The sequence below is a fragment of the Diceros bicornis genome, chromosome 32, assembly GCF_020826845.1.
Source record: "Diceros bicornis minor isolate mBicDic1 chromosome 32, mDicBic1.mat.cur, whole genome shotgun sequence".
Lineage (NCBI taxonomy): Eukaryota > Metazoa > Chordata > Mammalia > Perissodactyla > Rhinocerotidae > Diceros > Diceros bicornis.
The window spans coordinates 21310911-21335841 of NC_080771.1; the positions used below are offsets into that span (position 1 = coordinate 21310911).

Consider the following 24931-nt stretch of genomic DNA (forward strand, 5'->3'; position numbering starts at 1 on the left):
GGGAGCTGGCCCCAGGGATTGGGAACTGCTTGAGGAGAAGCCATTTTTAGGGTGGCTCTGAGTTTAAAAGAATCACTGAAGGGATGGCAAAAAAAAGTCAGCTAGTAGGCTAACCCTAAAAATTGAGGAAGGTACCCAAACTGAAGCATAATAGTCACGTGAGTGAGATAAGAATTCAGAGAAGATGAAATGAGAAGGTGGTTAGGGAACAGGGACTCTCCAACACTTTGGAATCATACAATATAATCCATATTGGGGTCCCTTTGCAGTGGGTTAATCCTATTTTCTTCAGTGCTATCTCTCATCTTTTTTAAAACCCCTTTTTCTCCTCCCCATTTCAAACTTATAATGGAGAATTTCAAGCATACACCAAATTCGAGACAATGGGACAATGAATCTCTTGTAACCATTGCCTGGTTCTAACAATTAACATTTTATTTAATCTGACCTCCTTCTTTTCAGGGGAGGGGGCCAATGAATTTTAAAGCAAATCCCAGACATCATATCCTTTGATCCATAAATACATCACATATGTCTCTAAGATATGAGGTGGTTTCTTTTTTTAAAGAACATAACCAAAATACCATTAACCCACCCAACAGAATTAACAGTATTTAATTATTTGGTGTCATATACAGTGGGTGTTCCATTTCCCCCAATTGTCTTAAAAATGTATTTACCCTTAATTTGTTTGAATCGAATCTAAACTCAAGATCAACACATTGCTTTTGGCTGATATGTCTCAGAAGTCTCTCTTCATCTATAAGTTCCTCTGCCCTTTCTTATTTTTTCAGGCCACTTATTTGTTGAAGATCCTTGGCATTTGTCTCATAGAATTTCTCATATTTTGGCTGTGGCTGATTGTGACTCTGTGGTGTTGTGTAACATGCTCCCCTATCCCTTATCTTTGCTATAAACTGTAATTAGATATGGAGGCTTGATTGGATTCAAATTCACTTTTTAAAATTGAAGTATAATTTACATACATTGAGATATACAGACTCAGGTGTACGGATCGCTGAGTTTTGACAAATGCATACATTCATGTAATCTACACCCCATCAAAATATAAAAGATTTCCATTACCCTACACAGTTCCCTCTCTTGCTCTCTTTTGGTCACTTCTTCCCTGTGTGTGTGGAAATCAAGTGACACCTACCAAGCACAGCTGAGGATTTTTACCCTCAGTTCCAGCCCTGCCTTGCCCCTGGGTGTTTTAGGACCAACTTTGGAAAGGTTGCTTCTTCACTAAAGATAATGTGGAGAGTCCTGCTGTTGTTTGCACAGGCTCTTCTTCCCATGACCATGCAACATGTTTTCACTGGCACCCATTTCAGGATAATTTCAGTTGCAAATAACAAAAATTTGGATCCAAATTGGCTTAAATAATGAAGATAATTTACTGGCTCATGTAACTGAAAATTCTAGATGTAGATCCTGGTTTCAAGTGATGCTTGATCTAGTGGCCCAACAGTATCACCAAGGGGCTGGCTTTTTTTCTCATTTTTCTGCTCTGCCATCCACTGGGTCAACTTCATATTGTATTTGGGGTCAAGATGGCAGCCAGTGGCTCCTAGGACTGCATGCTTTCTCAGTCATATCCGGCAAGGAAGAGAGACTATGTTTTCCCCAGAGTTGCTAGCAAAAGTCCTGAGATTCACCTTGATAGGCCCACCATAGGTCACATGCCCACTTCTAGTCCAGTCAACAGGTCAACTTGGGTTGGGAGTAGAGTCAGCTTCCCCAGAACCACATGGATCCCCTAAATGGAAATCAGGAGCTAATGGTAAGGAGGGATTGGTTGCTGCAGAGGCAACCACAAACGTCTGCTGTAATCATCTGAGCTCCAGAAGCCTCTGTGATTGGGGCCTGCCTGACTGTGCCTCCCAGGAGCAGCCAGGCTCCTGTGCCAGACACCACACTTCGCCCTCCCTCTGTCTCTCCTTGCCAGCCACCCTGAGATTCCTCTAAAATTTGAGGGTATGGGTGGGGTGGTCACTATATTCATTCTGAGCTTAATGTTTCCAGCTGGGAGAAACGCACAGACCCCCGAGGCAGGTTCTACTATGTGGATCACAACACGCGGACCACCACCTGGCAGCGCCCCACCGCGGAGTATGTGCGGAACTACGAACAGTGGCAATCACAGCGGAATCAGCTCCAGGGCGCCATGCAGCACTTCAGCCAAAGATTCCTCTACCAGGTGAGAAGTCAGGGGCTTGCCTCGAGAGAGGGGAGCCTCCCTGCACTTGAGAGTATGCAGCTTCGCACATTCTCTGTTGACCTGTTTGGTGAGCAGTAAAACGGTGGCCAGAAACATCAGTGCTCTGACCCTGGAGATTTTACTCATCACAGTGAAATTCCTCAAATTCCAGTGTTTCTAACTTAACATCTCTATGTCCAGCCTCTGTGTTTAAGGACTCAATATGTCTGAAATGGAATTCTCCTTCTTTCTTCCAAGACTGGTTTTCTCTTCTGGCCCCTCCATTCACGTCCATTTACTCTAACTTGAAACCTGAAGGCCAGCTGTGACCTCTCCCATGCCTCACCCTTTCAAGTCAAAGCAGTCCTTCTCTTTTCATTGCTGCTACCGTATTTCTTTACATCTTTATTATGTGACAGATTCTCGGGGATGGAGGTACCTTTAAAGTTCGTCTAGATCAGGAGTTGGCAAACTATGGCCCATGGGCCAAACTGGCCTATGCCTGGTTTTGTCAACAAAGTTTATTAACACAAGCACGCGCAGTAGTTTAGGTATTGGCTGTGGCTGCTTCCACGCTACAGTGGCTGAGTTGAGTGGTCACAACAGAGACTGTATAGTCCATAAAGCCTAAAATATTTACTATCTTGCCCTTTTAGAGAAGTAGTTTATTGATCCTTGGTCTAGATCAACCTCTTTCTGTCTGAGTCCTGATTTTCCTATGCCCCTCCCAACTGAATGGTTAGGGCAGCCTCTGAATTGTTCTCTCTGCAGCATTCTTTCTCCTCCAGCCTGTATTCCCTGTTCCCACCAGAATAATCTTCATATATCACTGTCTTTTCATCACTTTACTGGTTCAAAACCTTCCGTGATCATTACCTAAATAATAACATTTAAGCTTTCTAGTCCAGAATTTAGGGTACAGTGGCCCCAAATTAACTGTCTAATGGTGTCCAGACTGTCTCTTTAGGAACTCTCCCAGCCCCACCTTCCTGAGTTTCCATCCCATTAGAGCCTGAAGCTACGGGGAGCCCAGCCACACAGCCTCTTTGGCAGGGAGAGGTGGGATTCCCAAGCTGGAACTCTGATTGCATTTTCTCAGAGAACCTTGAACATGAAGCTTGGGATTTGCAGTAGAACCCACATAGGATGTGGTGTATTGGAGGCTGGAAATTTTTTGAGCTGGTCCATGACATTTAATCACTGTGTTTAATCCACACTGTTTCTATTTGAAATGAACTTTAACCCCACAACCCATTTCTAAATTGGATACTAGCCTGGTTAGATGCTCAGAAAATCTTTAATTCTGTTTAATTAAGTAGCATTTCTTAGCAGCTTTGCCTTCATTGGCACACACAAAGCAGGAGCTGCACCAGCAACCATAAGCCATGGTAGCCTCTCCCTGGGCTGGCTTGTCCCTTCTTCTGTCTGTGGGGGTTGATTGCTCATCATACAGTGAGGAAACTGGTGAGGAACGCCAGTTTCCTTAGTGTGGATGAGCAGGAAGCACAGTGTTGGTCACGTTAAGTTGCCTCCAAGGTCAACCGTAGTGTCTGTCTACAGCCCATGCCCTGGTAGTCTGCCTGGAGCAGCCCTGCATATACTCTTGTGCCTCGCTTTCCACCCCACAACTCCTTTGACACATGCCTGGCGTCCAGTTCTGCATTTTTTTTTTTGGTGAGGAAGATTGGCTTTGAGCTAACATCTGTTACCAATCTTCCTCCTTTTGCCTGAGAAAGATTGTCCCTGAGCTAACATCTGTGCCAGTCTTCTTCTATTTTGTATGTGGGACGCTGCCACAGCATGACTTGATAAGCCATGTGTAGGTCTGTGCCCGGGATACAAATCCGTGAGCCCCAGGCTGCCAAAGTGGAGTGCGTGAACTTAACCACTACACACCAGGCCAGCCCCCAGTTCTGCATTTTTAAAATTGGCTGGAATCTGGTCATTCTCTGCATTTCAGAAATTGTTCCTCTTGAGCTGGACCCCAAAGACTTTACCTGCTATCTTCTTGGGTAGTCTTGGCCACAAAACTGGGAGGGTATCTTTGTCCTTTGACTTAGAGACAAGAACACATTTTAGGAGTCTCACATGGTTTTGTCTCCATGCTTATTCAACTTCTCTAATTAAAAAGAAAATTCATTAAAAGGATCTTTTTTTCTTCCCTACCATGCACCGAGTAGGTTCGGATGTTGACTAAGATGTTTGGTGTGTGAAAGGGAAGATTCTGGAGCTCACATTGCTTGGTCTTTTGGAGCATTTATTCCTCCTGCCTGCCTCTCATTTTAGCAACATCATTCTGGGCCTGCAGAGGCAGAACTTTGACTTGGAGGGTCCCCTGGAAGTAAAAATTAAATGCTAAAAAATTTTCTGAGTACTCTAAAATGGTCTTCTCAGCTTGGCTGGGGATTCAGGGGGGTTCTGGATGGAGGCGATGGTTCCCTTTTCCCTGTTAAACAAGCCTCATATTGAAAAGCGTGGTAGGAATCTTTTTTGGGTCAGCTTTCAGTGTCTCTCTGTTGATTTCCCTCCCCCTCTGGATTTGGTTTGCCCCTCGTGTTTGCTGTGCTGCCACGTCCTGGTTACAAGTAAGAAGAGTTGCTTTCATAGAGTTATTCTGGGGTTTGGCCTCAGCCCAGGGTTTGACTTGGAAGACTTAAGAGCTGATACCACACCAGTGGCTTCTCCTCCTCCTCCTCCTGCGGGGCTGAAACCGAGACCTTCTTCGCTGCCCTGCAGAGAACACGAAATACAGTTCAAGGTGGAAATCAAGGGAATCCCAGACCGCAGTCTCCCGCAGTTCCTTCCTGCTGTCTGCCTCAGCGCACACCTTTTTCGGTCTCTCTGTTATTGTTCCTTAGTTCTGACACGCTTCCCTTTCCTGACGCCTGGTGTGCCTCTATTGCTTCTGATCATCACACACGTGCTTGTGTCTCACACTTGCAGTCTCGCTTTGCTCTGATTTCCTGCTGTGGTCCACTGGGGATGCTTGGCGCGGCCGTGCAAGTTGTGTATTGCGACAGGACCCGGCTCACGGCCCGCCACTACTTCTGTGGCACCTCTTCCTTTCCTCCTGCCCTGTTCCTCCCTTAATAACTAGGAGGTAGCCAGGGTCTACTGGACAAAACAAGTCATTCTGTGGCTCCTAAAGTATGGACACCAAGTTGCATCATCCAGAAACAGATAACATGTTTCTTACTCTGCAGAGAGCCCCTTGGGTTGAATTCTCAAGCACCTGGATTTTGTTTTGTGCCCACTGGGTGCATCCTTTACAAAAAAGGAGCCTGCCTTCCACACTGTAACCTTTATGCCCTTCCCAGAGCCTTCCTCGCCCCCGGCTCTATTTGCTAGACATTCTTTATTTCTGAGTTTGTATCTTAAAATATTACTTGAACTTAGTGCTTAGTCCCTGAGAGACTTGAACTCACGTGAGCTCTCTGGCTCGTGGCCTGCACCCCAGATCTCCCAAGCTAGGGACAGTTACCAGGAAAATTACTCTATAGCGTTCCTTCCTGTTCACAGTAATTAAGGAAACTGCCCTGTCAGAGTCACCTGCACATTCCAGGATCTCTCTTCTGACCGTCACTCCCCCGTACCCCTTTCTCTGTGCTTATCTGGCCGTGCTCCAGGTAACATTTTGGGGTCTCTCATTCGGGGGAGAAGTGCGGTAGAAGAGAAGGGCTTGTTGGTTGGCTCATTGGCCATGTGGGCTTTTGGGGTTTTGTTTTTCTGGCCATGATACGTAGCTTTTATTTTTTGTTTCTCCTTGGCTTCTGTTCATTTCCTTTTATTATTTTTCAAGTTGTGCTGTATACATTAGGGAAGAAATATCCAAAATAGTCAAGTGCTTTGCTTTAACTATAAGAGGTAAAATCGTGATGAGCGTCAGCTTGCATTGACTCCATTTCATGTGTTGTTCATGTTTCTCAGTCTCTGGTCTCTCTCCCTTTCCTCTCTGCTTCCTCTCCCCTCTCCTTCTTAGGGGTTTTGGAAGGTGTGGATCTGATAGGATGAGAATAGGAGGACGCCAAAGAAATTTTTAAAAAACCACTTTAATGAAAGAAAGCCAACATTGTATGAAGTTTGTGACATTAAAAAAAAAGCAAAGATTAAGAAACAGGCTGATAAATATATTTTGTTTCCAGTTTAGTGCGGGTCACGGAGGCTGTCAGTAAAGACCTTTTGGTCTGTTGATTTGTAGAGATAAGCAAAGGATAACTAAGCCCTCTGAGCCCAGTTGGTACCAGTTGGGAGCTCATTTCCCATTGGAGCCCCTGAATGCTTTATGGGTTATCCACTCATTCTGAAAAAAGACCTGAAGCAGCAAAACAATTTTGCGCTAAGGGCTGATGGTTTCAATTTCTTAACTGCCCTTTTCTGTGGTTCTTCCCTTTTGCAGGGACACTGCTACAGCTCAGTACTTACCCACTGTGTTCCATTTAGCGTCATTAGCTGAAACGCATGCATGTCTCACGTGACGATTCCTTCTGTTGCTGAAAGCTGCTATTGCACCTGTTCTTGTACTTTAACTACAAAACCAAGTTGGAGGAACTTGGATTTTATGAGATGCTGCTCCCCTCCCCCACCACCAAAATGCCCTCTGTGAATTTGGGCGATTTTTTTCAGTAATCATCAGACAAATCTGAATTGTGGTGGAGACTTTAGGCACGTCCTCGAGGTTGACGGCAACGTGCCCTACATTGAGGACAGCCCAGCTTCCCGCACCATCCTGCAGTTTCATTCGGCCTGGTAGGAGGCCCTTTGCTGAAAGGGGCCTCTGTCCCATCAAGGAACCTATGGTTTCAAGACTTAAACGTCTTTGTTGGACCTTGCTTTGGAAGAGTTGCTTGTGCTGCCACCTTGGAAAGAAAGTTTCTCTGTCCTTTCAGCTGGGGGTGGAGGGAGGGCTGTGAAAGGGGGTTCGCTGGCAGTTGAGTTCCACCAATGTTTTCTCAAGCCGAGACTGAGCTCCATTCATCCCCCTGCCCGTGTGTGGCTCCGTCACCCCCAGACGGGGCCGGCCAGGCAGCCCGAAGTCTGCATTGAGAACTTGATCCCCTCATGTAACGGTTAAATTTTAGTAAGTGAAATAAAAATGCTTCAGCAAAAAAAAAAAATGGGGAAAGCAACAAGTGTGGAACAATCCTTGTTTTATTTAACTATGAAGAGTTTTTGACAGCGCCCGCTTCCCCGCAGGATATGAGACCTCTTGGTCCACTGCAGCCTGGCCCCAGGGACCTCGCAGCAGAATCAGGCTGGGGGTGGGGGGCTCTAATGTAAACAATAACCCTGAAGTCCTAGAGTCAGCTCCCCCTTCTCTCTCCTGTCGCCCCCTTCTCTCTTGCCACCTCGCCTCCAGCCCCACCTCCCCAGACAGGCACACACAGAACACTGAGGAACTTCAGGTTCAGGCCAGAGGAGAATAAAGGTGCTTTGTGAAGGGAAGCAAAACATTCCTGGGGGAGGTGAGGGGCCTGGGGCATGAATGTGCCCTCAGTCTGGGCTGCTGGTGCACACCGCTGCTCCCTCTCCCAGCGCACCCAGGAGGGAGGTGGAGGGAGGAGGGCCCAGCCCCCAGCCAGGAAGCTCTGGGCGTGGGCAAGGCTTGTGGGAATGATTTCATTGGAAAGGCCTGCGATATTTTTTCCCCTCCTGTGTGTGGTTCTTGGAGAAAGTTGGAGGTGGTGGTGATTTCAGTCGACTTGGACGCCTCGAGCAGGAGCTGAGCAGAGGCACTCGGCCCAGCTCGCCGGGCAGTCCCGCTCCTGCCATGCCTGGGGCCGGCCCGCTCTCCGCCACCCTGGCCCACCTTCATCTGCGCACCTCTTCCTCCCCCTCGCTCCACCCTCTCCAGAACCTATCAGGGCCCTCAGTGTGCTGGGTTCTTTTTCAGTTTTTCTTTTTTGAAGAAGACTTTTGGGAGGAGCAGATGCCATCTAAGGCCCCACTATATCCTCTACAAAGTGGAAATAAGTTGTCGGCATTTTTATCGAATGATTTATTTTTCACTGGCGGCTTTTTTTTTTTAACATCTGTGTTCTGCTATGTTTCTTGTGTTTAGTCTTCGAGTGCTTCGACTGACCATGACCCACTGGGCCCCCTCCCTCCTGGCTGGGGTAAGTACTGAGTTCTACCATTACGCCCTCAACTGACGCTCCACCACGCTTTGTCCTCTTTCTCTGCACGTCTTCCTCACTCCCATCCCTCGGTTTCCTGTTTCGCTTCTCTCCAGCACACCCTATGGGGGTGCCTGGCTGGAGCACTTACAGGCAATGGATTTGGAAGGTTGGGAAAGTAACTGAGTTCCCCTGTGCCCAGTAACATTCACCCACCATAGCTAAAGGAGGGTGACTCTATGAAAGAAGTCCCTGAGCAGCCCTGGGACTGTTGGGTTTTGGTTCTGACTTTCAAGGTGTCTCCTCAAGAATCTACCCTATCACTGACTAGGATATTTTAATGCTGGCTGATTCCCAGATGCATTTGTTTCAGGTCTGTGACCATATGATTGGAAAGAGCCACCTTAACAAACTTCTCTTTGCAGCTGAGATGTTGGGGGACCTCAGCCTAATTTTGGTTAATGGAAGCTACCTTTTTATTTGCAACACAGCTGTGAAGGAGACCAGAGGGAAGCGAGTTGCATGCTGGGTGGCGACTCTATGAAAGTGCATCGTTGCTAGTTATTAACGCCATAGTGGATTCTCCTTGTCATTGGTAGTTGCCTCTTACCTGTTCCACGTCCTTGGTATGATTTGCCAAGAATGAGTTAGAGGGATGAACATCTGTGACTTGAGAAAGATTCCGGGCTTTATGCCTGTTTTGGGAAGGAGTGGCCGTGCAAAAAGTGGTCATTAGAGATGGCGAGACTCAGCGCATTCTGTAGCTCTCTGAGCTAGCTCAGGGTTTTGTTCTATATGGCAAGAGTCCCTAAGAGCTGAAGAAGGCAGTTTTTGCAAGAATCAGCGTGTGTCAAGTTTAATTTATTGGTTAGGCCAGCAGAAGACAGTAAATGCTGGTTTGGTGGTGTTCACAGATGATATTAAGTTGGGCCGGGGTACGCTCCCCAACAAAGATGGAGAAGCTGACCACAGCGGGACGAGCATCTGCCTGGAAGAGTGCAGCCTTCGAGCTGGATCCTCTTGGTGCAGACACAACTACTCCCTGGTAGTAATTTATGAGGTTGCATCAACCCCTTGGACCTGCAGGGTATCACTTAGTGAATTACGGCTGCATTGCAGAGCACTGGATGGACCTTCTTGTCTGGCTAGTGGGATATATCAGTTAGGGGGGCTTCCACACAGTTCTTGATTTTTTGCTAGGGAATCTCTTATGCATGCAGATGATCCACCTGGCTCCCTGAGCCGACGACAGGTCATTGGTATCTCTGAGATTGGCAGCAAGTGAAACGTGAGAGTGTCAAACACTTAGGATCCCTGCTTAGGCAGGGGAAAACTCATTGGATTAAACAAGAATCCGTAATGCTGTTTGGCAGGCACAGTAGACACCGTGACCCAGGGCTGGGGACCTGGAGTTGTCCTGGCTCTGTAGAGTCAGGTGATTTATTTCTGTACCAGTTCTGCTAAATGATGCTCACCAAGTAAGAGCAGCTGTGGGGACTTGAAAACAGCTTCAAGAAGCCAAGTGTGAATATTCGAGATGGGGCTAGGAGCCAGGGTCGGAGTCAATGCTGTTTACAAATGATACGGAAAACACACGAGACAGTAGTGGTGTGAAACTAAGAGAAAAGAACATCTGGCCAAGGGCCAGGGAACCTGCTTAATCACAAATCCTTGGGGCTTTGTGTTGGCTTCCCCAGGGCTGTGGCAGGACCACCTCCCCAGGGAGAGTTAAGAGTGAACAGAAAGAGCAGCAAAACCAAACGAGAATTGCATTTAGTGCGAGCCTACTGTCAAGTCTTCTGTTTTCCTGCGCTCTGTCCTGGGTCCCTTTCTGTTCCCCCAGGAGAGACCCTGTGCTTCTCTCTGTGCACCGGCCCTGAGTCAGGACACTTCAGGTTTAGATCTGTATCTCCTCAGCTGCCCTGACCCTGGGCACGTGACTGAATGATCCCAGGTCCATTTCTTCCTAAATGGGGTCGCGCTAGGTGCTCACTTAAGGACGTTCCCAGCCCCCAAAGTATGAAATTGTATGCAGCGAAGCAGTTCCAGTGGCCCCAGGAGGCCCCGTGCTCTGCGAGCAGTGCCAGAGACAAGGGCGCAGGCCCCAGACCGGCTGGACAGATCCTCCTGCCCGGCGGTTAGTGGTGGCTTTGGCCCTTGGCAGAGCAGACACGGAGGATCTAGTTTAAAGCAGAAGCTGCTAGGCTGGAGCGGCCCTTCCCTCCCCTCAGAACCCTCTCGGGAAGCCTGCCTTCTGTGGGATGGTCCCACAAGCTGTTCTGAGGTGGTGGTAGCTCTGTAGCAATCCTGGGCACCTTCTTTTCTTGCTTTCCGTTGGTGTTTTTAAAATTTCTGTCGAGTTATGGGTACCAGGTAAGGCAGAGAGAGACCAAGCCCCTGCGTTGATCCTGGGAACGGTGCAGCCTGATCCTTGAGGGGAGGAGTAGGCTCCTCAGTTCTGCACCTTCTTCAGCTTTTGGTTTCCCTGTAGCCTCTGGAACTGATTATTTTTATTTGTTTAATTTCACTCTGTTGTTGTAAAAGAGGGACAGCCATTAGCATCATTTGTTTTTGGGACAGAAACAGATTTGAAGGCTCAGGAACTTCCTGGGAAGGGTGACTTCTCTCACGTTTGGAGCCTTACCCCTAGTCTTGCCTGCCATCCACCTGGAGCTGGTGGGGTGCCCCTTGTCAACCCCTCTCAAAGTCCAGAATCATCAGCTAGAGTTGGGTCTGCTCCTGAAGCCCAGACTTCCTCCCTAGAGCACCCCAGAGCATCATCAGTGCACCAAGAAAGGGTAAGAGAGTAAAGATTGCCTAGAGGAGAGAGAGAGTGTGTCTGAGCTCCCCAACTCCACCCTGTCTCAGAGCACATGCTTAGGTGTAAGAACAAGACAGGCATTGTGAGTGCGCACAGCTACCTACAGGTGTTTATCTGCACACATACAACATACATGTTTTGCTGGGATGTGAGAGTTTTGGAATGAAACTTTGCCTTTAAGCAGGAGAAAAGAGATGTGATGGAGCGTGGGTAGGTCCTCTGGTGCAGAGTGCTGATCAGGGAGGTATGAGGGAAAATGCAGCCACCCCACAATGACCCTGCCTGTGAGACAGAGGCGCCTGGGTCGGCTGCATCCTGTGGATGAGCAGTGCAGGACCAGAGACTGGCCATGACGGACTGGGGTGGGAACCAGGGCTGAGGGGAGGCTGGCCATGCCTCCACTTTGTGCACAGCTGGTTGTAATTAGGCCTCTGGTTTCAGCTGGGCTGCTCCCCCTCCGTGTTGCCACACCGCCCCCTTCCCTCCAGCCAACCGAAGACAGTACTTGATCTTGAGTTGAAAATGTGTATATCCCTCCCCCACTCCTCCAAAGGGAAAGATTCTCTTTGTCTTTTTGCTGGTGACAGATGGGAGTGAGCCAGGCTTTTGCCCGTAAACTTCTCTGACGGGTTGAGAACAGGGGCAGAAATTCAGACCTAGCACCCAGGACGTGGGAACCAGAGGGGAGAGGATGTGGGCTCAAGATGTCTCAATTTGACTGTCCTCTTTTCTTTCTTCTCCCCTGGCAGAGAAGAGACAGGACAATGGACGGGTGTATTACGTGAACCATAACACACGCACTACCCAGTGGGAGGACCCTCGCACACAGGGGTAAGGACTCGGGCTGGGAGGGGAGCCGGGTTGGGCCCCCGGGCAGCTCCAGCGTTGGCTGAGTGGCCTTGGACCACATTGGTCCTCTGGGACCTTTGGCCACACACAGGTTTCCCTGAGACCTTCACCGTGTAGTGTTGGCCTAATGAGAGCTTGAAAGTGGCTTCTTAAATTGACCTTCCTGGTGGATGGGGAATGGCCTGGCTGGCAGGTGTTACCGGTCTCTGTGCAAATTGTGAAGGCTGCTGATAATGTGATTTCAAAAGGGTTGAGGGAACCCCCCAACACCCTATACCTCCCAGCCGCCAGAAGCTAGTCTGGGACTGGGGCACTTGGTGCCTCAGGATTGTTGGTGGCCACTCAGGCCACGGCCATCCACCCTGGGCTGGTTCTTTGGCCTTGAGATACTAAATGACCTCTCTCTGCTGCAGAACTGTCTTCTGAGCTTGGGTGGTGCCAGGTGCATTTCCCAAGGCCCACCCTCAAGCGCTCTGCAGAGAAAGCGGCACTTTGGGGACCCCAGCCTCCTAAGCACTGAGGCCAAAAGGTGAGGCCAGCCCTTAACCACTCTCTTCTCGTGTTTCCAGGATGATCCAGGAACCGGCTCTGCCCCCGGGGTGGGAGATGAAGTACACCAGCGAGGGGGTACGCTACTTTGTGGACCACAATACCCGCACGACCACCTTTAAGGATCCTCGCCCGGGGTTCGAGTCTGGGTAAGGACTTTTCACAGGTGACATCAGTATCTGTTAGCACAGGCCAGATTATCCTTGTCCTGCTGCTCTCGCTGCCCTCCAGTGGCCAATTTTGATGTCACATTAGCGGGAATGGGGAGGGATGGGGCTCCCTATTTATTCAGAATAACACAGTGGTCTATCTCTAAAAGCAAGAGGTCTGGCTTTATTTCTAGTTTTTCTTTTTACTCCTCAAATCTGTAGACGATCTTAATGGCAGTCACTTCCTTTCCTTTATGCCTTATTTTACTCCTTTATGCCTTTCCTTTATGCCTTTTAGCATCAGCTTTCCTTAGGGCTAACAAGGCAAGTTGCTAATTTTTGAGAAATCACATGGATTCCAGAATATCTGTTCTTCCCAGGGCAAAGCAAGGTTCCCCTGGTGCGTATGACCGAAGTTTTCGGTGGAAGTTTCACCAGTTCCGTTTCCTCTGCCATGTGAGTTCTGGTTCTGGGAGGTTGGGGTATTGAGTTATTTCAGCACTATCTCCCAGGCCGCCAGCATGCCCTGGAATACCTGTGTCCTAGGTGGGGACTGGTCACTTGTATAATCCCAAGCAGTTGTCAGATGTTGTCTCCAGGAAGCCAGCTTCCATTTCCTGGGGACCAGGCTGTCCGCTACCGGCCCAGGGGGATGGGGAAGCCTGTTCATACAGGCAGGAGACCAAACTGGATGGTTACCACCAAGGCCCTGATTTGAGGTTTTTTTTTTTTCTTTTCTTTTCAGTCAAATGCCCTCCCCAGCCACGTGAAGATCAGCGTTTCCAGGCAGACCCTTTTTGAGGATTCTTTCCAACAGGTTAGAGAATAATCGTGGTATCTAAGACCAGGGGCAGGCAGTAGGTTCCCTCCCACCACCCCATCTTCTATCATGTGGCATGTTAAACCCACAAGATAGAGTTCCCAAGGCGTGGGCCTTGGTGACAAGCTTCTGCTGAAGAGCAGGCCTTTGAATCCCCTGCCCCCGACCCCCAGCCTCTGTGGAAGCAAGAGTGGCAGGCTGGCCATAACGCTCTGTCTCCCCAGATCATGAACATGAAGCCCTATGACCTGCGCCGCCGGCTCTACATCATCATGCGCGGCGAGGAGGGGCTGGACTACGGAGGCATCGCCAGGTGAGCTGGGCGTCCTGGAAGGCTGCACCACACCCATTTCCCAGGCTGCAGGGCCCATGGCAGGAAAGCTGCCTCCTCCTTGCTCAGATTGATTCCCACAGCTCTCTCGCATCTTCAGGTTGGGTGTGGGCATGGCCCGTCTGAATGGGTGCTGGAGCAGGGTCTTGGGGTCCCCTGCTGGGCTAGGCCTTAACCCTTTCGTTATTGGGTCATGAGGAGGCTGGGGGCTGCTGAGGGAGGGACTTAGCACAATGGCTGTTTTACCAACCAATATGTCATTATTTCTGTACTTGAATCAGTGGGCAGTAGCTAAATATCAGTGCCACCTGGTTGTCCATTAAAATCGACCTGGGCCTCTCTTCCTCTAGAGGCAGCCAGAGCGGGTTAAGTCGAGTGTCTCAGTGTGTCCCTGGCGTGTGTCATCCAAGGACCTTGGTCAATACTCAGCTGCGTGTCATGTGCACAGAGTCAATAGAATTAAAACAGCTGATGTAACCCTAAGAAGAGCCTGAAGCATTGTCTTGCCCTCACCCCAGTCCACCTGCAAAGGTTAGCAGACTCTCTGGCAAAGCGTTGCCTTGGACGATGGGCCTGAAGGTCCCCAGCAGAGAGAAGGAGCGTCTTGGCCTCTGGTGACCACTCAGCTCGCTGACCTCTCGTGGTGTGGGGACGACTTCTCGCTCGGTGTTGGGTTAACTTGCTTCTGGTCCTCTGTTCGCTGGTGGCACTGCCCCTTGTGTTGGCCCCCGTGGATCGATTGCTCTTTTTTCTGTGGTGACCTCCTCTCCAGGCTCTGCTTGGTGGTGTGGCTCCCGCCCCTGTGTGTCTGTCTCTCTGTGTCCTGCCAGTGGTTTTACCCTATGGTAGGTTACGTCATGCTGTTCTACCACAGGGTAGAACCACGGACAGGATACCGGGGCACCCTCTGCATCGAAGGACTCTTCATCTGCCTGGCCACAAACAGCCCAGCAGCCAGGGGCTGGCCTCTTGCGACATCCCCCTGCTGGCTTAGCTCAAGCCCCAAAGGACCCTGAATTCTGGCTTGAGGCTTATACCTAGGGCGCAAAGAGACACGAAGGCATGAGTGTTGGTTCAGATGAATGCATGGAAGTACGGGAAAGGGTGTGGTGACGGGGTCTGGGGTGAGGAGAGGGCAAAGTGCAAGGGAAGCGAGATATCTGGTGGGAGTGAGATTTATGATCCAGAGGCAGCATGGACTACGGAGTTTTCATGCGTTAGGTGTCAGGAACTTATTACCACGTGTTCATATTGTGCGGCCTGTGCAGGGTGGATGCAGGGTGGCTGCTATCCATACAGCAACTTGGCAAGATTTAGAAAAAGATGCCGTTTTGCAGACACTTCCATGTTGGAAAATGATCATGCTAGTCCGGTTTTATCAGAAAAAAATAGCTTGACTACTATTTGTAGGAAAATTGTTGTAAGAAATGTACAAATCTATAATATTTTATTTATTTTTTTTGATGAGGAAGATTTGCCCTGAGCGATTGGCAAGCTTCCTCTTTTTTTTTTGCTTGAGAAAGATTAGCTCTGAGCTAACATCTGTACCAGTCTTCCTCTATTTTGTACGTGGGACGCGGCCACAGCATGGCTGATGAGTGGAGTAGGTCCATGCCCGGGACCCGAACCCACGAACCCAGGCCGCCGAGGTGGAGCATGTGCAACTTTAACCACTTGGCCACCGGGCTGGCCCCCAATAATATTTTGAAATAGTGTTGTTGTGCAGTGCACAGCCTACACAACTGTGCATGGTGGCCCCCAGGTACAAGGAGCCCCTTTGCCCTTAGACACTCTGGATATCGGATGTAAAGTCCTGGAATATACCACCTGGGAGCCGACACACACACACGCAGGCTTTCCCAGCATCATCCTAAGTGCAGTTGTCATCTTGGTTCACCCTAAGGGGTCTGATCCCACCCTGCTCTCTGACCAGGTATTAATAGAAGTTGGCCCAGGTGCTGATCTCACTGGGGCTCAACTCCCCAGGACGTGAGTCTCCAGAGGAGCTGAAATGGGATGGCAGAGGAGAGCTGCACCTCCAGTGCGAGGGATGTGCACGGAGGGATCCATTAGTCTTGTTTTTCTCTCTCTTCCCTCACAGAGAGTGGTTTTTCCTCCTGTCCCACGAGGTGCTCAACCCCATGTACTGTTTATTTGAATACGCTGGGAAGAACAACTACTGCCTGCAGATCAACCCCGCCTCCTCCATCAACCCTGACCACCTCACCTACTTCCGCTTTATTGGCAGGTTCATCGCCATGGTAAGAGTCATTGCCGTGAGACCTCCAGGGAGGGCGGCAGCCAGGGAGGCCAGACCCTTCACACCCACAGCAACCCTGAGGACGGGCACCCCCTCTCTGGGCCCCACCGTCATCCTCACAGACCTCCTGACTAAAAATGCATGAAGCTAAGGTGGTTCTGGAGATAGGTCAGAGCTCTCTCAGTGGCCACCCCAGGGCCGTCAAGAGGGTTTCCACGTGTTGACTCGTGCAGGACTTGTCAAGCAAAAGCCCTGGGTCCCTGGGTCTCCGGCTTCACTTAACATTCAACGCACCCCTGTTGAGGGCATTGGGATGGTGGGCGCTGCCCACCTGCTGCCCGTCTGGGGTGGGAGATGCCACTGTCTATCACTGGCTGGGTGGGAGCATTGGGGAGTGTCCTACTGAGGCACTCGGGCTTTCCGGAAGGGGATTTAGAGCAGCACCCTGGTAGGTTGGTGCAAGATGTAGGAGCACCCATCAGGAGGTGAGTGAATAGTGGGGAAGGTAGAGTCGCAGAATCTATTTATCTAGAAATAGGAACACAGTATGAATATGGAGAGGGGTCGTGTCACACGCATCGTGTTGAGTGTCTCATGCACGTGGAGAACCAGGATTGAGAAGGGGGAGCCCATGGGAGCCACAGTCATGCTGCTGTATTTGGGAGTTTGAGATGTTTCACTGCTAACTTCCCTTTGCTTCTTCCTGACTTCCTGAGCGCTCTGCCTGCTCCCCTCTCATGAGGACCTGAGAGCCCGTGACTAAATATGTCCCTTCCCCTTGTCTGGAAGTTTTTGGCCAAGGTGCTGGGCGCAGGAAGTGGGCACATTCTTCCCAGATCTAGAGACCCGCCTGGCCCAGCAGCCAACAGGACAGACCAGTAAAACCCTAGACTATTACTCACCACTGGCCCGCCAGCTCTCACTGTTGACCGCGTCTGCATTATTTTTGGCTGCTTCTGCCGCCCAGCTCTGAGCGTCAATGAGTCAGGGCTGCCACCTGGAGCTGTGCTGAACAAGTTTTCTCTGTGAGCGAGGGCAGAGCTCTGGTTGGAGCAGGGAGCCGGCAGGCAGGCGTACTGGGCAGGCAGTGGTCCCAGAGGTGGGTTCCTGAGAAGGCCAGCTCTGCTGGGGCCCTGTGGTCTGCAGGTGCCATGAGAGTCTGTCCCAAGGTCCCAGCCAGGACAAAGAGCGTCGCTTTTTTCTCAGACTCTCCCTTTGGGCCCCCGGGTAGCTGGATGCTCGGGTGCTATTGTGGATGGAGGGCAGGTGGCAGGAGCCAGGCTTTGATACAGAGCCTCTAAGAGTCTGCCTCGGGTGGTGTCCTGGGAAGACCAAGCCTCTTTGCTGTTTCTCTTCCTTCCTCAGGCTCTGTACCATGGAAAGTTCATTGACACAGGCTTCACCCTCCCTTTCTACAAGCGAATGCTCAGCAAGAGACCAACCCTGAAAGACCTGGAATCCATTGACCCCGAATTCTACAACTCTATCCTCTGGATCAAGTAAGTCCCCTCCCTTGCCCTGCACTGGGAGGACAGGGGTCTCTGGTTGGGGAGTAGGTACCAATGGCCTTTGTTTTCTCTGCCAGAGTGGCCCCTGAGCTCTTCTAGGCTATGTAAGTGTGTGTGGAGACACGCAACTCCTAGGTCCCCCGTAGGGAAGCTCCAGAATTCTCTCCTTGTATCAGGGAGAGGGCCCATACCTGTGAGTCCTTGTGTCCCATGGGCACTAAAATTGAGTGACAGAGGGGCTGGCTCAGTGGCGTAGTGGTTAAAGTGCATGCACTCTGCTTTGGCGGCCCGGGGTTCGCAGGTTTGGATCCCAGGTGTGCACCGATGCACCGCTTGTCAAGCCATGCTATGGCAGCGTCCCATATAAAGTAGAGGAAGATGGGCACGGATGTTAGCCCAGGGCCAATCTTCCTCACAAAAAAAAAAAAAGAAGAAAAGAAAAGAAAAGTGAGTGACAGAGCAGGATCAAGGGAAGACCCTTCTAAGATAGACCTCTTCCCTGCTGGTTTCTCGTGCCCCCAGAGAGAACAACCTGGAAGAGTGTGGCCTTGAGCTGTACTTCATCCAGGACATGGAGATCCTGGGCAAGGTGACAACGCACGAGCTGAAGGAAGGTGGAGAGAGCATCCGAGTGACAGAGGAGAACAAGGAAGAGTACATCATGTGAGTCTCAAGTGCTGGGGAGATGGGGCCAGGGGAGAGGGGAGCAGAGACAGCCATCGCAGAGAAAGGGTTTCCCGCTCTTGCCTCTGGGACGCGCTCTTCAGCTGGGCCCCACACGTGGCCCGCAGCTCACCAGGGATGGCAGGAACCTCCCATTTTGCATGGGCCTTGAATGGCTGCCGATGGCCAGTCACGTGCTGACCAGAGCTGGGGGAGCCGGAGCCCAAGGCCTCTGTCACAGCTTCTGTCTGCTCTCGTTTTTCCCACATGGTGGGCTTCAAGACTGTAGGGCTGAACTTCTTTGAAAAGCCATGAGACTTAGACTTCTCCCTCTTCTTTCTCCTAACTGAAACGGTTTCTGTGTCCTGCATGCTTCAATCCACTATCTCATGTGTGTTTGAGCGTGGATTCGCCCGTGCTCATTCTTCAGGTCTCTTGGTCAAGTCTTTTAACCACCACACTTCTGAGGCTCAGTCAGCGATGGCGGGAGGAAGTGGTAGCAGTGTCAGAGATTCAGATATCTCTGGGGTACCGTGAGGTTTAACAGGCTGTGCTCGGGGCCCAGCAGCAGCAGCCGGGGTGTCAGCGTGCCGGAAGTCTGCTCAGCTGATTCCCTCAGCTGATTCCCTGTGGCTGTGTGACAGCCGCCTCACGGGCGGGCCCTGAGCTGCGCCTGAGCGGTGGGTCTCGGGCTGCACCGACGGCCGGCCTTGGGTTTTAGGCTGCTGACCGACTGGCGTTTCACCCGGGGTGTGGAAGACCAGACCAAAGCTTTCCTGGACGGCTTCAACGAGGTGGCCCCCCTGGAGTGGTTGCGCTACTTTGACGAGAAAGAGCTGGAGGTGAGCACTAAGGTTGTTGGGGCCTGGAGCCCCTGCCTCTGGGGCGACGCTGCTCTTGGATAGCCTCACCGTGGACCCACAGAAACTCGCCAGTAAACCCCACGCTCCAGCAGGACCGAGGCAGCCGGGCTAATAGTTTTGATTTGGGTCCTCACACCCCCCACGCCTGGGCCCTTGTTTTGAGGGAGTCTGTGTTCAACACTGTGTTATCCATATTATTAAAACTGCCAGCAGAAGTAGTTGAAAATGTTCAGGATGGTTTCATCTGCTAGTGAGTGGACGAGGCACTGTGCGCTGGTGGGGAGGGGCCTGCCACTGAGTCGCCGATGTCCCTTCTTTCCCGCTGAAGCTGATGCTGTGCGGCATGCAGGAGGTAGACATGAGCGACTGGCAGAAGAACACCATCTACCGGCACTACACCAAGAACAGCAAGCAGATCCAGTGGTTCTGGCAGGTGGGTCCTGGGACTGGTCCCCACTGGGTCAGGCGGGGGTCCTGGAAATGAGACCTGATTAGACCTCAAGCTCAAGGACGCTTGTTGTGTTATCACCTCTCTCATCTTTGACACTCTCTCCACCTCCCCCTCCTTGCAAAAGGAGATGAGAAACCCAACCTTGGGACAAATGGAGCTGTTGCAGCTGGATTGTGGCCAGGGCATTTGACAGGAGGTGTCAGTGGTCGGCCTCGGGCCAGCTTTAAACACTGGGATGTGGGGGGAGCCTACACGCAGGAAGGAAGGCTCCCGTAGATCATGTGGTTTCCTTGCAGATGGGAAAGCATGCCCTTGGCTCCAGAGAAACTGAATGGGCTCATTGTGCTGGATACAATGAATTAATTCCTTTATATGTATAGGTTGTCTTCTTGTCATTATGAGGGATAGCATACATTAAAAAGAATAAGTAGAGGTGCTGGCCTGGTGGCGCAAGCGGTTAAGTGCGCGTGCTCTGCTGCGGCGGCCCGGGGTTCGCTGGTTCGGATCCCGGGCACGCACCGACGCACTGCTTGGCGAGCCATGCTGTGGCGGCGTCCCATATAAAGTGGAGGAAGATGGGCACAGATGTTAGCCCAGGGCCGTCTTCCTCAGCAAAAAAAGAGGAGGATTGGCGGATGTTAGCACAGGGCTGATCTCCTCACAAAAAAAAAAAAAAAAAAAAAAAGAATAAGTAGAGGTCCAGCCCCATGGTCTAGCGGTTAAGTGCGCGTGCTCCGCTGCTGGCGGCCTGGGTTCAGATCCCGGGTGCGCACTGACGCACCGCTTGCCAGGCCATGCTGTTTCGGCATCCTACATAAAGTGGAGGAAGATGGGCACGGATGTTAGCCCAGGGCCAGTCTTCCTCAGCAAAAACAGGATTGGCATGGATGTTAGCTCAGAGCTGATCTTCCTCACAAAAAATAGACAGATAGATAGATAGATAGATAGATAGATAGATAGATAGATAGATAGATAGATAGAAAGAAAGAATAAGTATATTGGGGCCGACCTGGTGGTGCAGTGGTTAAGTTTGTGCCCTTCACTTTGGCGGACCAGGGTTCACAGATTTGGATTCCAGGTGCAGACCGGTGCACTGCTTGTCCAGCCATGCTGTGGCAGCGTCCCATATAAAGTAGAGGAAGATGGGCATGGATGTTAGCCCAGGGCCAATCTTCCTCAGCAAAAACAGGATTGGCATGGATGTTAGCTCAGAGCTGATCTTCCTCACAAAAAATAGATAGATAGATAGATAGATAGATAGATAGATAGATAGATAGATAGAAAGAATAAGTATATTGGGGCCGACCTGGTGGTGCAGTGGTTAAGTTTGTGCCCTTCACTTTGGCGGACCAGGGTTCACAGATTTGGATTCCGGGTGCAGACCGGTGCACTGCTTGTCCAGCCATGCTGTGGCAGCGTCCCATATAAAGTAGAGGAAGATGGGCATGGATGTTAGCCCAGGGCCAATCTTCCTCAGCAAAAAAAAAGGAGGAGGGGGGGGCCGGCCCGGTGGCGCAAGCGGTTAAGTGCGCGCGCTCCGCTGCGGCGGCCCGGGGTTCGCTGGTTCGGATCCCGGGCGCGCACCGACACACTGCTTGGTAAGCCATGCTGTGGTGGCGTCCCATATAAAGTGGAGGAAGATGGGCACAGATGTTAGCCCAGGGCCGTCTTCCTCAGCAAAAAAAAGAGGAGGATTGGCGGATGTTAGCTCAGGGCTGATCTCCTCACAAAAAAAAAAAAAAAAAAAAAAAAAAAAAAGGAGGAGGATTGGCAATGGATGTTAGCTCAGGGCTAGTCTTCCTCACACACACAAAAAAGAGAATAAGTATATATAAATTTTTTTGTGGAGGTGAAATTCACATACCATAAAATTCACCATGTTAAGCATTTTAATATATACAATTCAGTGGCTTTTACAGTGGCTTTTCACAGTGTTGTGCAACCATCGCCACTATTTAATTCCAGAACATTTCATCTCCCCTAAAAAGAAACCCTGTACACATTAAGTAGTCACTCCCATCTGTAGCATATTTTGAAAAGCAGAACTTGGATGAAAAGAGAATACCTGGCCCGAGTTGTCCCTGAGACCAAGAGAGGGCACGTAGACTGGTGGCAGCGTTCTACAAACCCAGCCTCTTACAGAGAGTGGTTTTGGGGTTTCTCGGGTGCTGGCTGTCACCCCTCCGTCCCACCTGGGCTGTGTGTTCTCAGCCCCAGGAAGGGCCCGAGCTGACTGGAGAGTGACGGGTTAGGGTGAAGTGCTGGGCCCCGGGGGGTCACGTGGCTCTGCCTTGACTTGCGGAGTTCCAGGTGGTGAAGGAGATGGACAACGAAAAGAGGATCCGGCTGCTGCAGTTTGTTACCGGGACCTGCCGCCTGCCTGTTGGGGGATTTGCTGAACTCATTGGTACGCTTTCCCTTGCCCTGCTGGTGCCCTTGGGTGGGCACGAGGACAGCTCAACGGGATGGTGGACGTAGTGTCCTAGCAAGTCAGTGGAAGGGGGCTGAGCCGTCTGGTGGGGCTGGAGGGTCCTGCCTTAGGAAGGGACAGTGCTGTTATATATGGTGTATTTTTCTTTGGATGACAGGTAGCAATGGACCACAGAAGTTTTGCATCGACAAGGTTGGCAAGGAAACTTGGCTGCCCAGAAGCCACACCTGGTGAGCGTGCTGCCTTTAGTGGGAGGTGGCCAGAACCTCAGAGACCAGATGAGCTCCTAAGGGCAGCCCAGTGGGCGAGGTGGCTTTGGGGCCTTGAGCCCGGCAACTTTTGCATGGCTCTGGGGTGTTGGGTTAGAAAGGAAGGTCTGTGATGTGCCTGGGCTGCCTCTGCCCGGGCCTGTGCTCGTTTGGGAGTTGCAGCAGCAGGTATGCACCCTGGTGGCCATACCAGGTGTTAGATACTGAAACATTTCTATTCTAGTAGGCAAAGAGCTGCTGCCCTGCATGCCCTCCTGAGGAATTCCCCATTTCCCCAGCTGCCATGCCCGCTCCCCTGCCCCTCCGTGGTCTAGGGACCTGAAGTGCTAAGGCCTGACACAGCAGGGCCCTGGCCATGTGGCATTTTGGTCAAGCCACAGGCCTGTGGACTATTTTGACTCCCCTGCAGCCAGGCTGGGGCTGGGCTGTTGGAGCCCTGACCTCCCCATGCTGACTGTTCTGCTCTCCTCTCTCAACAGTTTCAACCGTCTGGATCTCCCACCATACAAGAGCTACGAGCAGCTGAAGGAGAAGCTGCTGTATGCCATCGAGGAGACCGAGGGCTTCGGACAGGAGTAACTGAGGCTGCCTCCTCCCACACCCCTCAGCGCACATGTAGTCAGGAGTCCTGCCTGCCCGAGAGGCCGCTGGCCATGCAGCACCCAGGAGGCCCCACAGATGGTGGCCCTGTGTGGGACCACACTGTCATCAAGCCCGTGGCAGCAGAGCCTGATCTCAAGAGGCCCTGCCCACCCCACTCCCCTCTACCCACTGGTGGCAGTCTGGAATAAAGCCCCCATGTCACCTTTGCCCATTGCAAAGTCTGGAGGCCTGACCCTGTCTGCAAAGCTCCCCCTCCTTCTCCCCTGAGACCAACCCTAGGTGTGCGCGAGTGTGCAAGGGTGGTGCCTTGTGCTGAAGGACTGCAGAAGAAGCCCTGGGCCTCATGGGCTACTTAGGCGAGAAGGAGACTGGCCACTCAGGACAGCTGTTCTGGGCTGAGAAAGCCCAGGGTCTTTGCCAGTAGAAGAGGTTCTGTTTTCTGTAGAACTTTCCCAGTGATCTGTATAAAGTGAAGGTCTGCGGGAGAGGAGCCCTTCCCACACCCAGAGCTCTGGATCAAGGCTGTCTCGTTTCCTTCCCTGGCAGGCTCCACCCTGGAGGCTGAGCGGCAAGGCCCCGCTCTCCACTCAGTGCTGGCCAGTTCATTCTTTGCAGCAAATGAAGGGTTGTGCCAGCTGCTTGGGTGTCGGTGAGGTGGAAACAGCAGACTCCCTCAGACTTGCTTTTCCCTTTTACATAAACTTGAAGCGTTTTGTGTGTAGGGTTGCTTTGTGTCTTGTTGGTGTGCTGCTGTCACTTTCTGTCAAGGAGCTGATGCACCAGGTGTGGCTGGGACCCGGAGAGACCCAGCATCATCGGTTCAAGAATTCCCCAAACAGCTGCTCCTCTTTAGGAACCCGCTTAGCAGTTCTGAGAGCTTAGGCAGGCCTAACCCGGCGCTCAGCTTCACAGCGGCCCGAGCCTTGACAGAGAAGCGAGGGGGTGGTGTCCGGAGTGCCACCCAACCTTGCCACCTTCGATAGAGAAGAACTCCCTTTGCTAGAGATAGTCGCCAGGCAGTCCCAAGTCATGGGGCACATGGGGCTGACGCTGTCCCTCCCTGCCAGCCCCTGCAACTCCAGGCAGCCCCCTTAGTCCCCTTCTGAGAATGAAGTGCATCCTGGCCACCCTAGAGCGTGTTCATTCTGCCTAGAAGCGAGGCTTTATCTGCACACAGGAAACGATACTCTTAGAAACCAGCAGAAGGGCCCTGAGCTGCTGCACACAGCCTGACTTGATTCCTGGAGCTTTGCCAGCCTCCGCTGTGGGCATTCTGCTATGCTTTGAGATCTGCAAGGTTAACACACTCCTCTGCGATGCTGGAGTGGTGATGGGCGCAAATTCCCAGTCTAGGCCCCCAGGGTTCTAGTGCCGAGCACCAGCTGCAGGCTAGCTCGGGCTTCCTGGGACCCCAGGCAGGCCCTCAGACTGGTGACAGGGCCTTCTGAGGACAGTCCCATGTTCCCAGATCCTCATCCTCCTGCCTCCCACCCATGGAAGTAGAGCTTGTGTCTGCTGTGCTGCGTGACTGACTGGAGCGGCTCAGCTCACCGCAGTTCAACCTTTCTTCTTCCCTTGGTCGTTTGCTGTGCTTCCCTGCAACATCTCACCGTGTTGGAGGTTGGGGTGCAAGCTGCTGTGCAGGGTTTGGAAGCCTCAGGCTCACGGGTGTTCAGAGTGTGTTCATGTGCGTGTGTGTAAATAACAGGTGTCTGTACGGAATGCCCTTCAGTAGCTCTGGGTTGGTCACCAGATTATTTTGTAATGCCCGCCCCCTTGCCTCGGTATTGCCAGTTTCTCGTGCAATAAACAATCAGCAGCTGTGGGTGGTGTTGGCGTGGATGTCTCCGAAATCACTGTCCTGCAGACCAGGGGCCTCTGGGCCCCACAGACCCTCCAGGCCCGGAGAGGGATGGAAGTTCCACAGTCTTGTTGGTTTTGAGAAGTGTGTGCGTCATTAACCGAGACAGCCACACTTCTGATGGGCAGCTGAGTCCTTGTCCAGGGATCACTGGCTTCAGCCCTTGGTCAGTTGCCTCACTGCCCCC

At 51.4% G+C, this 24931-nt stretch overlaps 1 protein-coding gene across 1 annotated transcript in view; it reads left to right on the top strand.

The window, feature by feature from the left end:
- Nucleotides 1–24708, top strand: part of WWP2 (WW domain containing E3 ubiquitin protein ligase 2) — a 131431-nt gene extending 106723 nt beyond the window's left edge. Inside the window, exons 10-24 of the mRNA XM_058528152.1 lie at nucleotides 2029–2203; nucleotides 8262–8316; nucleotides 11887–11968; nucleotides 12556–12684; nucleotides 13065–13140; nucleotides 13430–13501; nucleotides 13729–13817; nucleotides 15937–16096; nucleotides 17461–17594; nucleotides 18126–18266; nucleotides 18988–19108; nucleotides 19458–19562; nucleotides 21891–21987; nucleotides 22169–22241; nucleotides 22760–24708. Of these exons, the coding sequence (XP_058384135.1) occupies nucleotides 2029–2203; nucleotides 8262–8316; nucleotides 11887–11968; nucleotides 12556–12684; nucleotides 13065–13140; nucleotides 13430–13501; nucleotides 13729–13817; nucleotides 15937–16096; nucleotides 17461–17594; nucleotides 18126–18266; nucleotides 18988–19108; nucleotides 19458–19562; nucleotides 21891–21987; nucleotides 22169–22241; nucleotides 22760–22859 (1609 nt within the window). The 3' untranslated portion in view covers nucleotides 22860–24708. The remainder of the gene's footprint in view (nucleotides 1–2028; nucleotides 2204–8261; nucleotides 8317–11886; nucleotides 11969–12555; nucleotides 12685–13064; nucleotides 13141–13429; nucleotides 13502–13728; nucleotides 13818–15936; nucleotides 16097–17460; nucleotides 17595–18125; nucleotides 18267–18987; nucleotides 19109–19457; nucleotides 19563–21890; nucleotides 21988–22168; nucleotides 22242–22759) is intronic.
- Nucleotides 24709–24931: the final 223 nt, after the last annotated feature.